The sequence below is a fragment of the Copidosoma floridanum genome, unplaced genomic scaffold, assembly GCF_036245765.1.
Source record: "Copidosoma floridanum isolate Cflo_tuat_1 unplaced genomic scaffold, Cflo_Japanese_pri ptg000024l, whole genome shotgun sequence".
Lineage (NCBI taxonomy): Eukaryota > Metazoa > Arthropoda > Insecta > Hymenoptera > Encyrtidae > Copidosoma > Copidosoma floridanum.
The window spans coordinates 11,426,751-11,443,572 of NW_028321901.1; the positions used below are offsets into that span (position 1 = coordinate 11,426,751).

Here is a 16,822-nt window from a genome sequence, read left to right on the forward strand (position 1 = left end):
AAGTGGAAAATTATCAAATTTCTAAAATTTCTTTCTTCCTATTAAGTTGTTTTGCGCAAACACCATTACTCGCTATATTATTGGTACCCATGGATCACCGAGAAATATCAAGTTGTTGTGCGCGAACACCATTACTCGCCATAGTATTGGTACCCGTGAATTACCGGAAAATATCAAATGGTTTTGCGTGAACAACATTACTCGCCATATTATTAATACCTGTGGATCACACCGGCAAATATTAAGTTGTTTAGCGTGAACATCATTACTCGCCATAGTATCGATACCCGTGGATCACCGGGAAATATCAAATTGTTTTGCGCGAAAACCATTACTCGCTATAGTATTGGTACCCGTGGATCACCGGGAAATATTAAGTTGTTTAGCGTGTACATTATTACTCGCCATAGTATCGATACCCGTGGATCAGCGGGAAATATCAAGTTGTTTTGCGCGAACACCATTACTCGCTATATTATTGGTACCCGTGGATCACCGAGAAATATCAAGTTGTCGTGCGCGAACACCATTACTCGCCATAGTCTTGGTACCCGTGAATTACCGGAAAATATCAAATGGTTTTGCGTGAACAACATTACTCGCCATATTATTAATACCTGTGGATCACACCGGCAAATATTAAGTTGTTTAGCGTGAACATCATTACTCGCCATAGTATCGATACCCGTGGATCACCGGGAAATATCAAATTGTTTTGCGCGAAAACCATTACTCGCTATAGTATTGGTACCCGTGGATCACCGGGAAATATTAAGTTGTTTAGCGTGTACATTATTACTCGCCATAGTATCGATACCCGTGGATCAGCGGGAAATATCAAGTTGTTTTGCGCGAACACCATTACTCGCTATATTATTGGTACCCGTGGATCACCGAGAAATATCAAGTTGTCGTGCGCGAACACCATTACTCGCCATAGTCTTGGTACCCGCGGATCACCGATAAATATATAATTGTTTAGCGCGAACATCATTACTTGCCATAGTATTGATACCCGTGGATCATCGGGAAATATCAAGTTGTTTTGCGCGAACACCATTACTCGCCATAGTATTGATACCCGTGGATCACTGGGAAATATTAAGTTGTTTTGAGCAAACACCATTACTCGCCATATTAATGGTACTCATGAATCACCGTAAAATATTTAGTTGCTTTGCGCGAACACCATTACTCGCCATAGTTTTGGTACACGTGGATCACCGGGAAATATTAAGATTTAGCGCGAACACCATAACTCGCCATAGTATTGGTACCCGTGGATCACCGGGAAATATTAAGTTGTTTAGCGTGTACATTATTACTCGCCATTGTATCGATACCCGTGGATCAGCGGGAAATATCAAGTTGTTTTGCGCGAACACCATTACTTGCCATATTAATGGTACTCGTGAATCACCGTAAAATATTTAGTTGCTTTGCGCGAACACCATTACTCGCCATAGTATTGGTACACGTGGATCACCGGGAAATATTAAGATTTAGCGCGAACACCATTACTCGCCATAGTATTGGTACCCGCGGATCACCGGAAAATATATAATTGTTTAGCGCGAACATCATTACTCGCCATAGTATTGATACCCGTGGATCACCGGGAAATATCAAGTTGTTTTGCGCGAACGCCATTACTCGCCATAGTATTGATACCCGTGGATTACTGGGAAATATTAAGTTATTTTGAGCAAACACCATTACTCGCCATATTATTAGTATCCGTGGATCACCGGGAAAGATTAAGTTGTTTTGAGCGAACACCATTACTCGCCATATTAATGGTACTCGTGGATCACCGAAAAATATCAAGTTTTTTTGTGTGAACACCATTATTTGCCATAGTATTAGTACCCATGGATCACCGGGAAGTATCAAGTTGTTGTGCGCGAACACCATTACTTGCAATAGTATTGGTACCCGTGGATCACCGGGAATAATAATTTAGCCACGCGTATACCATTACTTTCAGCGGTAGTAATACCATCAGAATAACAAAGACCGATCAGATTAAAGCAAATACTGACCATGATATTAGTGTGTCAAATTTAGATCGCGAGTTAACCCATCTCCTTCCCACATAAAGCCGAGGACGATACCCTTGCTCGTGACAGTTCTTAGATCGCGAACGGGATACCCTTTGATAAGCCGCTCCTGGTGAAATTGACCAACCTTGAGTGAGCTGCGAGCAAGTTTATCGGAATATCGTACAGCAGTCGATCTTAGTCGCGTGAAAGAAGTCGTAGCCCCCTTGTGAGTACCGCGTCATTAAGTTGAACTACCTCTTTAGCCCCGCGTCCCACCTACGCGCCCAGTGCAAGTCCCGAGTTATTAAGCGAAAGCTTAGACTCAAATAATATGTTGCGCCAACGTAACAATGGTTTTGTTCATTTTATTGTTAAATTTTTTTAAAAATATTTGAAACAATATAAATTAACATTTTTAACACCATGATCGAAGCCAATAAAAAACATTTTTTATTTTTCAAGGACGTAGAAACTTAATCGAATGTTATTTTGTGTCAAATTTAATTTCAGTTATCTTATCTTACTAATATATAAAGCAAAGTCGCTAAAACCGTTGTAATTGCTAACGGCGAAAACTACTCAACCGATTTTGCTGAAATTTTGCACACTGATTCATGATTCTTCCTAGATGGTTTTAGTATAGTTTTTATCTTAAAAAATTTAATAATCATAGCAATAAATGAGCTCAAAGTTTTGCAAAAATCCGCCAGCTTTTCACTTTAGTTCAGTAAAATCCGCTAGGTAGCGTCGACATAAAATCGAGGCTACCTGCAACAGAATTAAATAAGTGTGGTTATAATGCGCCGGAGCGTCTCGATGGTAATGTAGTTGTGCCTCGGCAGTTCAACGAGCTGCATAGAGAGTGCTGATCGTAGTCTCGCAGCTGGATATCCCGGTTACGGACGACACTCTTCTGTAAGGAGGAAGGGACCTAGGTTTCCATTCACCCTGAAGCTCGACAAGTGCGATTAAATAAAAATTCATTCCAACCGATGACGTCTCTGGCACAATACCAGGAGACATATCTAGCCAGAGCACAATCTGCACTAACTCTTTAGAGTTGTGTGACAGTCCCACCATCCTGCCTGGTGCAGTCAGACAATTTTTGGCTACAAATGTAAGCTAGAGAAAACAGCTCTGAGGGGCACGGGCAGCCACAACGGCTACCTTCTTGGTCGTCGCGTCCCCCACATGTTCCCGTCTAACGATGAGCAGTTGGGTATCCGGGGAACGACCCGAAGACGAGATATTATTTGGTCAGTGGCATACCTCCCTTCATCACAGTTTCCGTATATCGAGACTCCCAGGGTAAGAATCAAGCTACCCCTAGCCAGCTCTTTATCATCAGGAATAATAATAAGGAATAGCCTAGGGGCCACCTAAGTGTAAACTACCTTGCCAACGAATACATTTTTACTACCATTTCCGGAAGCGATTCGTCGACTCAAAGACTATATTAACTAAAGACGGGCACTATTAAACCAAGTCAGCCATTCGCTAGCAGAAGTCACCTGCGGAGTTGTTCTTCGCAAGGCTGGAAAACCCGGTGACCGACGACCCTATATTACCCTCTTGACTCTAAGCATACAACCAGGAATCACTGATCCTCTCCAAGGTCTGCGCTGGGCAAACCTATTACAGCTATGAAAGAGAAAAAACTTGAGCCAACGGGACAGCCTCTACTGGACAAGTATCACTAACCAATCTCCTCATCTAAGATCACCAAAACAACTGAATCTGCAAATAAAAAGGCGCTTTAGACACCAACGTCTTTGACGTTATATCGGAAGACGTTGGGAAAGAGCACTACAACTAGCCCCAAAGCTTCGGACTTTGTAATTTTTCTCCCGATCAGTCTGGGTTTTCAACAGCAGGCCAGAGAAGATCACCCTGAGGTGTCTAGGCAGTCACAATTGCTGTTAACTGCAGTCAAGAAAGAGTTAACTTAAGAAGCTCACCGATCTTTTTTAGGGCCATTGGACGTCAAACTACCTTGCTAAAAAATATATTAGAACCTAACGAAGTTGACAGAAAACAACTTTTAGGGGTCTTAAAAATTTTAAGCATGCCAAAAGTCACAAGAGCGTGAATTGGAAGAAAAACTTTAAATATATATAATAAATACAATTTTACTTAGGCGTCAAGAAACTGACGCTTAAAATGTATCGAGATTGAAATAGCAGCGTAAAAATCGACAGTCCATTACGTGAGAGATCAGCTTTTTATTGTACCCTCACAGCAATCTCTGAAATCTTTAAAGATTCTACTTCAGATTTTTAAATAAGTAGAAAATGTATTTGTGTTCTTGTGGCAATAAAAATGTAGGGTTTAAGGTCCACGACTTTGTTGCTCTGGTAATAAAGTTGTGAGACATGAGGAAAAAAGGGTTTTTGTTCAATGTCAATTTTTAGAGGATTTAAAATCTTAACAGCTTTAAAATAGCCCTTTTCGTGAATTACAAGGGAGAAACTGTAAATCAACGGCTTCTTATGGCCACTGATTATTTTATGGCACAAAGAACGCACGGTACTTTTTAGCATAATTATTTTTTTTGAATTTTTTACCTTATTAGTTGACCAAATAAACTATATGAATTCCGAAAAAATATGTTTTTAATAAGAAGATTTTTGTTCTGAGATGTGTCAGAAATATGTGTAAAATTTCTAACTGAAAACGTTTCACATTACATGTCAACACACTACGGTTCTTTTATTTAGTAAGTCTCGGGCGAAGCCGAGACGGGGGGCTGCTAGTTTTTTATATAAATGATACATATAATCACTCTATTTACATGGTTTGGTAAAAATAAATTATTAAAATTGTAAAGGAACTTCATGTTAATTTTGTTTGACATTTTTAGTAATGTCAATTTAATTCAAACTGCGTAACAAAAATTTTTTTCAAAAATTTTGTAAATTGTATCTAGTGCTACAGGTTTGTTGCAATGCAAAAAGCAAAAGATCAACATTTTTCCTACTCAAGATTGAATTTTAATGCCTTAAAATAATGTTTGTCAAAACGAAATCGTCAATTTCACGTATACTATGATACTTTTTACTAAAAAATCTGAATAATTAGCATTAAATAATTAATAATTCTAAAGAGTACCTGAAAATTCTTAACTTAATGCTAAGATTAAAAGTTTTGCACTAGGACTGTCAGCTAGACCATTGGTCTTGGATCTAGGTTTGTCAAGATTATGACAAAGATATTGTCACAATCTTTGTTTTTTTATTAATTGGTTTATTCAATAGTTAATTTCCGTTTTCTTAATATTTTATTCATGTGTTATATACTGCAATTTTTTTGTTTAATGTATGATTGCTTAAAAAAGTATACTTTAGGTCAAAATATTATTTTGTTGCTTTTTAAAAAAAAAAACTTGTGAATATGAGATTTTTTCCAATAAGACAGAAATTTAATTCCTTTAAGAATTGGGAAATATATATTCGTAATTAAATTTTAATTTTTTTTATTATTACAAGCAGTATTAACGACATTTTCAGGGTGAACTAGTAATGATCAAAGCATCTTTAATTAATTCAAGTCACTGATGCTTCTTGAAAATTATTATTGTCCCTAACATGATTCATACATCTTTTTAGAAACTACCTCTAAATAAGTTGAGTTATCGTATAGATGTATTTACTATGAATAGAAGAATTAAAATAATCTTAATTTTATTACATTTTTGATACTCACGTAACACATCTCACATAATTTAAATAATACAAATGATTGAGAAGCAGTTTTTCTTGACGGTATTCTTATTTTAACTGTAAGTGTGCTTCTCAAAATAAAGAACTCAATAAACTTGGCATAATTAGTTTAAAATCATTTCGTTTTCCTATTGATATTTGACTTGCATTCATAATAATGTAAAATTAACCTAACACGATACTTTTCCACAACGTTTAACAATTTTTTTCTTCATCCAAGCGATAAAAAAATGATTCTTTTTATAAATTATGAAAAAAATATATATTACACAAACTTGTTTGAAATAAAAAAATAAACATTAGTTTCGGATGTACCTAATAAGGATGCAAATTCTTCCTTGAGTGTCAAATCTGCTCTGGTAAGGTAGTAAGTGGGTAAGGTACTTGATTAGGGATCTTCTGGACCAGATTCGAAATCCCCTCATCGGAGATGAGGGATGCTTTTTTCTTTTTAAATACCTAGACTAGCTCTTTTAACACCTTTTTATGCAAAAAAATTTCAAAATTTAAAGAGTAAAATGTTATAATACATATTTAATTTTTAGTTTCCGAAAATCTTGCTTAATATCGTATGGGATATCATGCAGGAAATCGTGCAAAAAATCTTATATGGCTTCTAATAAAATTTTGTGTAGAATATGTTGTAAGATATCTTATAGGATATATTGCACCATCTCCCACAGTAATTTTTTTATGGGGCTGTAAACAAGAGCGTTTAGTAAATCAGTAAGAGTTTCTACTACACCAACAATTGTATTTTATTCAAAATTATGTGGATGGGCAAAAAGGGAGTACTTTAAAGAATATCATTGAAGCCTCATTTAATCAGAGTAATCCGTTCGGAAGTGAAACTGAACAATTGCAGCACGTGATTTTTAAAGTTACATCTCACCCTATCTGAAGTAAATACGTATTAAGATATGTCCTAATCGACGTCTATAAAGATGTCTCTAAAGACTATGTTTTATTATTTTATGTAGCCCATTATAGCTTTTGTCAAAACGCAACTAGTAGCTAAGATCAGTTTACAGACATCCTCCGCTATACCAGCTTGTAATTTAGGTTTTAATCGTACAGTTACGCAAGATATAACAGGATAATGGAATTTCATATACAGTTGTAATATTTTATTCAGCTTAAAAAAAAAAATTAAATTTTTTGGAGATCAGGAAACCGTATTAAATGTTGTTCTCTTCTACGGTAGATTTCTAATTTGAAACTTTATTGGTTGGTCTGTGTTAAAGAAGTCACATTATAATGCTAAACAACGAATAAGGATTACAACAATTTTCACATACATAGTTATACAATACGTATTTTGTCTTGACCCAATTTTTTTAAACGTTCTGCAAACACTTTTATATCCCAGAAGTCAATTGATATCTATAATTGAGCATTAGGTAATCGAGACAAATGTAGAAGTTGAAAAACTTTCTGTAATTGGCCATTAATTTTATTGATTTTATGATTACAAACACACTGTTATTCTTGTATACTTCAAACAATTGTACAATATTCTCGGACAGGCTGATTAAAGATTCCAGAAGTGCTCCTAGGGTCAGGCTATAAAATTTTATCCAACCTTAACCTCACAAAAAAGCCTACAGTGTCCAATCATTTATTTCAGGGTCACTTAATTTACGAACTGACAATTGAGCTGTTTGAGAATATAAATTTCCTTGCGGTAAACGTACGCAATTTATTAATTGTATAACATATTCAAATTTAAAATATCACTAATATTGATTGAGATAATCATAAAAGTCTACGCGTGTAGTACGGGTGCCGAGCATTTTCTAGTATTTTTAAATAGTAGGTGTTTAATCAGTCGTTATTGATGTATTCAATAACTTTTTGTTCGATTTTTGTTAATAATATATTGCACAATTACTTCACACGTGTTAGACTTTAGACCGTTTGGAAATACGGCAATATCATAAGAGGAGTTTGAAAATAATTGAGACTGTGGGAGACAAAATGTATTGAAGGAAAAAAAAAGTTTTATACGCAGACGTAACAGTATTAAAAAGGTTTTTTTGTAATTTTCAAATTAGTAAACTGAAAAAGGTATAAAAATTAAGTTGTCTTGTAATAAATATAGTATTGTTAATGAAATTATAACAGACCACAAGTTTAACTTCACTTACTTAACTAAAGCCTCACGTAAGTGGTTTTCAGTGTCGCATATCAAGAATTGGAGGTCAAACTTGGTCAAAACAAGATGACAGATTTAAGTTAGTGAGTGGAATGAGTTTAAATCAACGATTATTTACGTGTACTTGTACCTTAATATTGTCTGTGGAGGCTCTTGGGGTTTGCTGGTCACAAATTCAAGATAGTGGATCTATTATCACAGTCTTTCCTTTTAAATCAGCTGTTTTGTACTAAATTTGGAACATGGAGCTTTTTTTGTATCGCTAGTTACAAATTTGAATTTAGATTTGCAAAATTGAAAACAGTAGATTTAACAAAGAAGATTAGAATATAAAAGTTTTGCCACATTAGTTTGAATATCAAAATCTGACTTCTAATTCATAATGAGCAAGCCCAAAAACTCTTTTTGACTAATTTTGAGCAAATAAGTTGGTTTAAAAAAAGTCACCGGTACTACATCCGACATCTGAAATTTTGCAAATACTACCTTAGATTCGAAATTAATTATGCCAAAGTTCTCCTTGTTCTAATATTTTAAAAGTCGCCTATTTGTCATGCTCATATTTATGGATTGAAGTCATTAACTTTTTGTGGAACTCCAAACAATAAGCGTTAGATAATCATATAATATGGATAGTCATTTACTTAAATAATGTTATTCTTGTTATTATGTACTTTTTTTATTATTACAGACGGACACTCTTTATGAACTCTGAATTAATAATCAATTGATACAGTTATCTCTTTCATTTATTCTTAATTTAAATTAGGCCAACAGCTTTTCATAAATAGCAGTAGACTACTGAAAGTAAAAACTTTGTGCTGTTAACATGGATTTAAGCCTTTTGTCCAGTCACTTGAGGGTTTTGTATTCAATTATAAGTGCTTATATTATTTATTATTTATTTTATTAACAATGAAGTGGCTGGTTAACGCTCCAGAACACATGGTGGCAGGTGCTTATGTTATTATTTTTTCACCAATAATGAAGTGACCAGTAAACGCCTTAAAGCGCCTTAAAGCACCCAATGGTAGGCACTTGTATTAATAATTATTCATTTCATTATTAATGAAGTTACTAGCAAACGTCCTGAACTTCCAGTTATAGGGGCTTATGTAATTAATTGATTATTTATCCATAATCAAGTGTCCAGTGTTACTGGTTATGCATTCTTTTCATAATGAAATAGTAAACACCCTGTGCCATCTAGTGATAGGTATTTACAATATTAATAATTTATTTTTTGATACAAAAAAGTGGTCAGTAAGCGCCCTGGGTCAGGTTAGTAACAGGCCCTTATATTGTTAATGATTTATTATTATTATTAGTCAAGTGGCTAGTAAACGATCCAGATCAACTGGTGATAGACGCTGGTGTCATAAATCAATGTTTGTTTGATTAACAAAATAGCCACCAGGTACCCGGACATCTGACTATAGGTGCTAATGTTAATAACTGCTTATTTTTCTCAATAATGAAGTGGCTGGTAAACCCCCTGGGACACCTTGTAATCGATGCTTATGTTATTAATTAATCATTTTATTAATAAGATTGTTAGCAGGACTCTTTAGTGTGTCGGTGCCAACGGTCTTAACTATAAACTTCCTTCAAAACTCTATTTTCTATAATTTTTTTTACTTTTGCATAAAAATAAATTTTTTTGAGCTTTCGTACAAAAGTTCCTACTTCCGCTATTCATTGAAATTAAAGAAAAATGTAGTTGTACCCACATCTTAGTAGTAGTACTTGGCTCTTATTAGCACTATTTTCAATGACATTTACGATCAGAAAACAAGAAAACGTCTTTTTAACATTAAACCATTAAAAAAGTTAAGAATTACGTTTAAATTTTTTGTTTAAAAAAAGGTGAAATCATATTTTTGTAAAGGCTTGAATTTGCTTACCTTATTAGAAAATCAAATATTCATAATTTTTGCATCTAAAAGACTTTAAAAAAATGTTAATAGGTAAGGTAAGTTGGCTGTCCGTAAAAATTATTCTTTTACCAAACAGAGTACTTTGGCAAATACTACTTAATAAATTTAGAAAATCTTGTATTTGAAAAAAAAATCTTGGTACACGTTAATTTAACAATATTGCTTAGAAAAAAATGCTTGTAGTAGATATATCATTAGAATAGTAAATTGCTCTTCACGTGTAACTTACCGTTATATTACAGAATTTTGGAAAACTTAAAGAGACTACTGACGCTGTATGATAAACTTAAATTCCAAGAAGTGGACTTTCGGGAACAATGTCAGTTACATTTATATTTTTTCAATGATAAAACTGAGAAAGTGAAGTTCGGAGTTTTAGGAAAAGATGATAATCTTATTATAAAATATAACAAAAGTAAAAAAAAAACTAACAGTATAAAATTGCAAGTAGCAAAAAAAAATCGATCAATAGCATCTTTAACCAGACAACTAGATGATGTTCCTAGTAGATCAGAGCTTACTCAGTACCAAAGACGTTTCATGGAACTGTACAACCAAGGTATTTTAAAAGCTTTCTTTTATATAATTGTTGATCCAATTGTATTTTTGATTTTAAAAGAATTTTGATGACTATAAATAGATTTTCATAGTGCTTTTCTACCTTTAAAGCTCTAGGTATAGAAGTAGGCCTTGCAGATGGATAACATTGATTTTTACGTAAAAATGTAACATTTTTTCTCATTTATGCTTAGGTCATTATATTATGGTCCTGAAGCATTAAATTTATATCAATTATGAAACAAACAATATGATACAGCATTTTTTATTTTTCTAAGTATACTGAGAAGTATAATAAAGATCGTCACTTTTTTTCAAACAATGATCCATTTTTGTCAAGTGTGCGTTGGGCATATATTTCAACGAGTTACAATGTTATTTAAGAACACGGTGGGTCTTAAACGTAAAAACTCTTTGTGTGGCCAATACTTGCTAGTCTATTTTTGAGTAACTTTTCTAGTTTATAATAATACAGTAGTTAAGTTGGATGTTAGAAATTTTCAGAAGTTTTTTAAAATTTTTTACTAATACACTTTCTAAGTAATATTTAACTGATAAATTTTCTCCTTGTGCTTTTTTACAGTATCACAACTATGTAAAAAATATAATTGTACCTAAAAAATCCATAATTACACTTTACCAGGTAACATCTACGATATTTGGTCAAAAATTTATTTATTATTATTATTATTACTATTTTTTTTACTATACTAAAGAGGTGATGCTGGCATTAGCAATTTGGTCGTCTAAATCGTTCAAATTCAATTTATTTTATCGATTATTTTCCTATTAGTCATAGTGTTAGTCTTTGTGTTAAAACTTTCTTTATTCACTTAGGCATGACGTTAAGTATGAATTTGCATTTGACTGCTTTGTATCCTATTCAACAGTTACTCTAGGCATTTATAATCTCTCAGAACAGCCAAATCTAAGGTCATGATGTCTGGTTTGGGCAAAGTCACTACCAAGTCGAAAAACTCCTCTGCCTCGAATAGCTTAATCGTTTCTACAACAAACTATGTAGATTGCAGCCTGCCAAGCTGTTAATCAGATAGAGGTAATGGTGTTCAATGTAGACAGTATCCATCGAAGTTTCATCTCACTTGTGTACTAAAGTCTAATTGTGTTTGCCTTAAGGATGTGTCTGATATCATTAACTATTTAGTTCGTCCTAGCTTTACTTGTTCCAATCTAGCAAAAATTTCAGACTTGGACTTTCTCTAATATTACTTTTTTTTTTTTTTTTTTTATAATAATAAATACCTACTAACGTAGCGTATTCATTTTTTAGGCTTTATTGTAATCAAGTACATATAGCCTTGTTACCGTAAGGCACATTTTACATTATATTGGTTACATACTACAGTATTGATTACATGTTACAATATTAGTTACTCATGATACATTATTCAATACAGTTTTCTATTCATTGGTGCGGTGATGATGTCACATATACCACCTCGAGAGCGAAAAATCTAAGTGGTAGGCCATTTTACTGCGAGAAGGTTGACCTCCATCCCTTCACGAGGAGCATTGCGTAGTGAAAAAGCACATGTGAAAATTCAAAGAGGTACTTGCTCAAAAGAGCCGTACTAGCTGGGAATCGAACCATGGTCTCCTGCGATCTGTCCCACAAGTCAGCCAACCGAGCCACCGCGTGCTCTCTCTAATATTACTGCGATCATCCAAATCTATAAGCCTTCAATCTTACATACTTCACTATATGCCTCTCCTATCTAGTAGCCTATTTACCTATATCTTATCAAAAAATTTAAAAGTGTTTGGCATAGGTTCATCAGATAGCTAGCTAACGAATCAGGCTTTCTTATGAATCCCTTGCTACATGACTATAATCCAAGACTGCATTTAAGTTCAAACTCCCTAACATTGAACCCCTACATGGATATCATGATCTTGAAATAATGCTAAAACTAATGCTCCTCCTCGAACAATTTGATGTACCCTTTATTTATCTTTTTTACACTAGAGATCCTAAGGGAACGACGACTTCTTTGTTAAATTTTTTCATGTACAACACAATCTATAACAAGGCTGTGTTTAGATCACCTAGACTTTGGAACAATCTTATTAACTCCTTTCACTCTTGTTCGTTAATTTGCTAATTCAACTGCTTGTTAAAGTATTTTTGTTTTTGCCATAGCTGATCAATTTTTATTTCATATTAATAAACATTTTGTATTTGGATTCTAACTTTTTTACTTCAAATCATTTATTCATAATTCTTGTACTTTCATCAATTGTTGACACAATCTATTTTTAATTTATTATATTGTATGCACTAATGCCAAATACTATCATTTTACTTGTGACTGTACTTATAATCTGGGAATACTCTCGTTTGAACAATAAATAAATAAATAAATAGAGCTATGAAATGAGTCCTTTTGCTCTAAAAATTTTGTTTTGTACTGTGAATTTTTCGTCTATAGTATTGATCATATTAAACGTATTTGTTTGGTCATTTTGAATGAGTTTTATGAGTTTCAGATTGTCAAGCCTTTACAGTAGAAATTTGCAAAAGCATATTTTAAGTGGCTTATTTGTTTATTTACTTACGTATAAGTAAAGTTTCATTAACACTATGTTATTTTACATTTGTTTCTCCTCGGTGTTCAACTTTCTTCAAATTTACTTTTCATACTTTTAAAATTTTTTATTTTTAAAACAAAGTTAAAAATGTATTTAGCAAAAAGTTGAGTAAATAGCATACATGAATTTTATTTCCAGCAAATAAAGATATATTTATGATGTATACACCACTACGGCTGTATATACTGCCATATGTCAGAAGGAAAGATGAACGAATATGCACTGAAAAAAAGTCTAGTAAAGTCCACTAACTAATAAGGCTAGGGAAAATGGGGAAAATAACAAACCCAATCTCGAGTCAATTTACTAGTCCACTCTGATAAATCTAATTTAAATTTTCAGTCATGTTAATAAAATCTGGTGCACAAACGTTATGTCAACACACATGCATATATATATTATTTATCTAGATTTATAATTTAAAAAAAATAAATAAATATTCATGTTACGAGCTGTGATTTTTTATTAGTATAATTTTTTCCTTTTAACGAACTCTTTTGAGAAATAAAATTTAAGTTCTCTCAAAAAACTATTCAATAATATGTTGAGAGTAATCTTAAAATACTTTAAAAATGATTCAGTAGTCTTCGGTAGTGGTTACTAAATCTGTCAGGTAAAATCTACTATACAAGATAATACTAGAGTGCTACTATTGAATTGACATAATAACTACTAAAATATCTAGTAGACTTGACTATATTTTTTTAGTGTTGAGTACTAGCTGCGTCTATGCTGTCTTTGGATCTCCGCCGCTCTATACACATCAGAAAGTGTAAGAAGGAGAGAGAGAGAGAGAGAAAATTATACGGCTTTAATGCCGCTTTTCTGCTGTAACGCTATTGACGTTTTCTTATCGTTCGCTATGTCTATGTGTTACTGCTATGGCTATGTTTTTACAAAATATAAGTGGAATGTACGCTTATATTTAAAAAATTCTGGAAAAATTCTTTCATGCTTAAATGGCACGCAACGTTCTAAAAATGTTTATAAAACGTTGTTTGTACTATTTTAAAATGTTCCACAACGTTCCGTTAACTTTTTTCTAATAAAATCTGATTGTTGTATTGTTGAATGTTTCAAGGCATGTGCTATGAGGAATTCTAACTAAAAATTAAATACTTCAACAATAAGCCATAGATATCAAAGAACAAAATGTAATAGTATGTTTCCAGATTATTTATTTAGGGTATAAAAAAGTAATAAAATGAATAAAATGACTACTTACACTCATTTTGTACCTCTCTGAAGGTAGGGGAAGATAAAAATTTCGAATAATATAGAACGGAGTTTGAGCCAGGGCCAGTCAAAGTAAAGTCGAGTAAGATCTTTAATTTTAACGATTCGGAGACCTTGCTTGAATGCCTCAGTGAGTTCAGTAAGTTGATATCTAACGCAATTAAGACAAGATATGTTTTCCTACCTACGGGAAATTGTTTGATACGATTCAAGACATTGCTGATGCTAATCATCAACGTTGTTCACTTAACTTAAAAATAGAAAGTAAAAAATGGGAAGGTAAAAAGAAAGAAAATATGAAAAAAAATTAATAAAAATTACGAAAAAATGGTCATTAAAACATACATAAATAAGCCAATGACAGTAAAATGTGTTGCTACTATAAATACGAACTCAGGACACTCGAAAAATTTTAATTTATGTGTATACCCTGAGGAATTACCAGATAACTATCCTATGAAAATATTTCGAAGTAAACTGTTATTTTATTGATCAAATAGTAAGTCCATTCTTTTTTTCTCTAGGAGATTTTGACTGAAGTACTGGTTACATTATAAATTACTTAACAAAAAATGTAAAACTTACTATGTTTGAATATTATGGATACAGACTGTCGTACAGATCAGATTACGAGAGTTTTAATCCATTATGATGCAGAAGGAGATTGACTCAACAATTTTTCATAAATTCTTATATCGCAGTATAACTTATCCGTTTGAATCATTTGAGATATAATCAATACAGTTTAAAGATAAATTTTCATAAGGATTATGAGATGCAATTACTAATAGAGCATCTAATATTTTTAGAAGTTTTAAAACAAAGGGAAAAAATCATATATCTCTTCATACTGCTATCTAAATCTATCAAAAATTGAAGATACATTCAGAAGCGCTATCAGGATGCAATGGCTATAATAAGACAGTGTAGTAGACCATAATTATTTATAATAGTAACATGTTATCATAAATAGAAAAAAATGAAAGTTTATCCGAATTTTTAAAAACTCGACACCATACTATATTCTAAATATTACAGTTAGATTATTTCATTTTAAATAACTATCGATTGAAGATGGTATTAAAAATTATATTTTTGGTAGAGTGTTGGCATATGTCTATACAATTAAATTTCAGGAACGTGATCTACTTTATGCACGCGTCTTAATAACTTTCCATCCTGTCAAGAAAATACAATGCCTGAACGAATTTATACACTTATTTCTGCTAAAATTTCTTCGGGTAATGCAGAACATAAAAAATTAGTCATTAAACACATGCCTTACGGTCCTCATATAAAACACAATCATCGTACGTATTATTCTAATCAAAAGTATACCAAAAATTTTCCAAAACATTTTACAAACGTACTAAATATGAAAATATATTCAAAACAAACGGTTACCTGCAGTTTAAAAAAAAATAATAACATGTCTGATAACCATATTTATAAAACTTGGACAAAAGATACAATTTAAGTAGTTAATAAAATTGTTATACCTTGTAATAAATTTTTATCAATTATACATAAATATTGTACTAACGTTAAATGTTGTTCATCAATCTAGATCATCAAATATATGTATGACTACATTCATAGAGGTAGTGACAGAGCATACATTAAAATTCAAAAATTAAAATCACAGAATCACAGAAAAGATACAGCATCAGAAAAATTCAATGGAGTCAGTAGTTATATTAATCCTATATACGTGAGTTTCACGAAAGCAGCTTGTAGACTACAAGAATTTTCAATTTGTGTAAGAAGTCATACAGTTGTTGATTTAGACCTCTACTCTGAAAACAAACAAAAAATTATTCTCGATAAAAATAATTTTGAAAATATCATAAAACTATGAAACAGAACTAACAGGTTGGACGCATTTAAACAAACGTGATTATTTTTCAAAATCAATAAAGTATGTGAACATTTCAAAATATTATATTTTCAATAACAAACTAACAGTTTGGGAAAAAAGAAATGTAATAAAAATCATTGCAATAGATAATGGTACATTACGTCACTAGGGCACAAAGTACAAACATGAGCGCCCGAAGGGTGCGCTTGTTGTAGGTTGGTGCCCGAGTCGCGTATAATGTTTTTCTTACCGAGGGCGCAAAGTGCAATTTTGCGCCCGTACGCACACTTTGCGCCCAGTAAATCACTTTGGGCCCTAGGGCAGAAAAGTACTTTGGGTCCGGAGGGTGCAAAAAACTTTTCTGCCCGTGGGCCCAAAGTGATTACAAGGGTGCAAAGTGTGACCCGAGGGCGCAAAGCGGCAGTTGCACTTTGGGCCCATGGTAAGAAAATTAAACAAAATATCTCCAAAGAATCATGAACGAATTTTTAAAACTTATTTTAAATAGAAAAAATGGTGCATCATCCTTCGAAGATATTGAAACATTTATAGAAATTTAATACCAGACATTTAAAAATACTGTAACCCTGATGGGTTAAATTGATCATGATTCTCATACCAGTAATACATTTAAAGAAGTAATAATATTAGGTTTCCTAATCAATAAAGACATTTTTTGCGTGGTTTTTGATTCCAGAAAACATTTA

At 32.7% G+C, this 16,822-nt stretch overlaps 1 protein-coding gene across 3 annotated transcripts in view; it reads left to right on the forward strand.

Annotated features, from left to right (window-relative positions):
- fidipidine (coiled-coil domain-containing protein 93) overlaps positions 1 to 16,822 on the forward strand; it is a 525,830-nt gene that overhangs the window by 447,482 nt on the left and 61,526 nt on the right. For all 3 annotated transcript variants that reach the window (XM_089595045.1, XM_089595044.1, XM_089595046.1), the window contains one exon: positions 10,096 to 10,412. In XM_089595045.1, the coding sequence (XP_089451171.1) occupies positions 10,096 to 10,412 (317 nt within the window). The remainder of the gene's footprint in view (positions 1 to 10,095; positions 10,413 to 16,822) is intronic.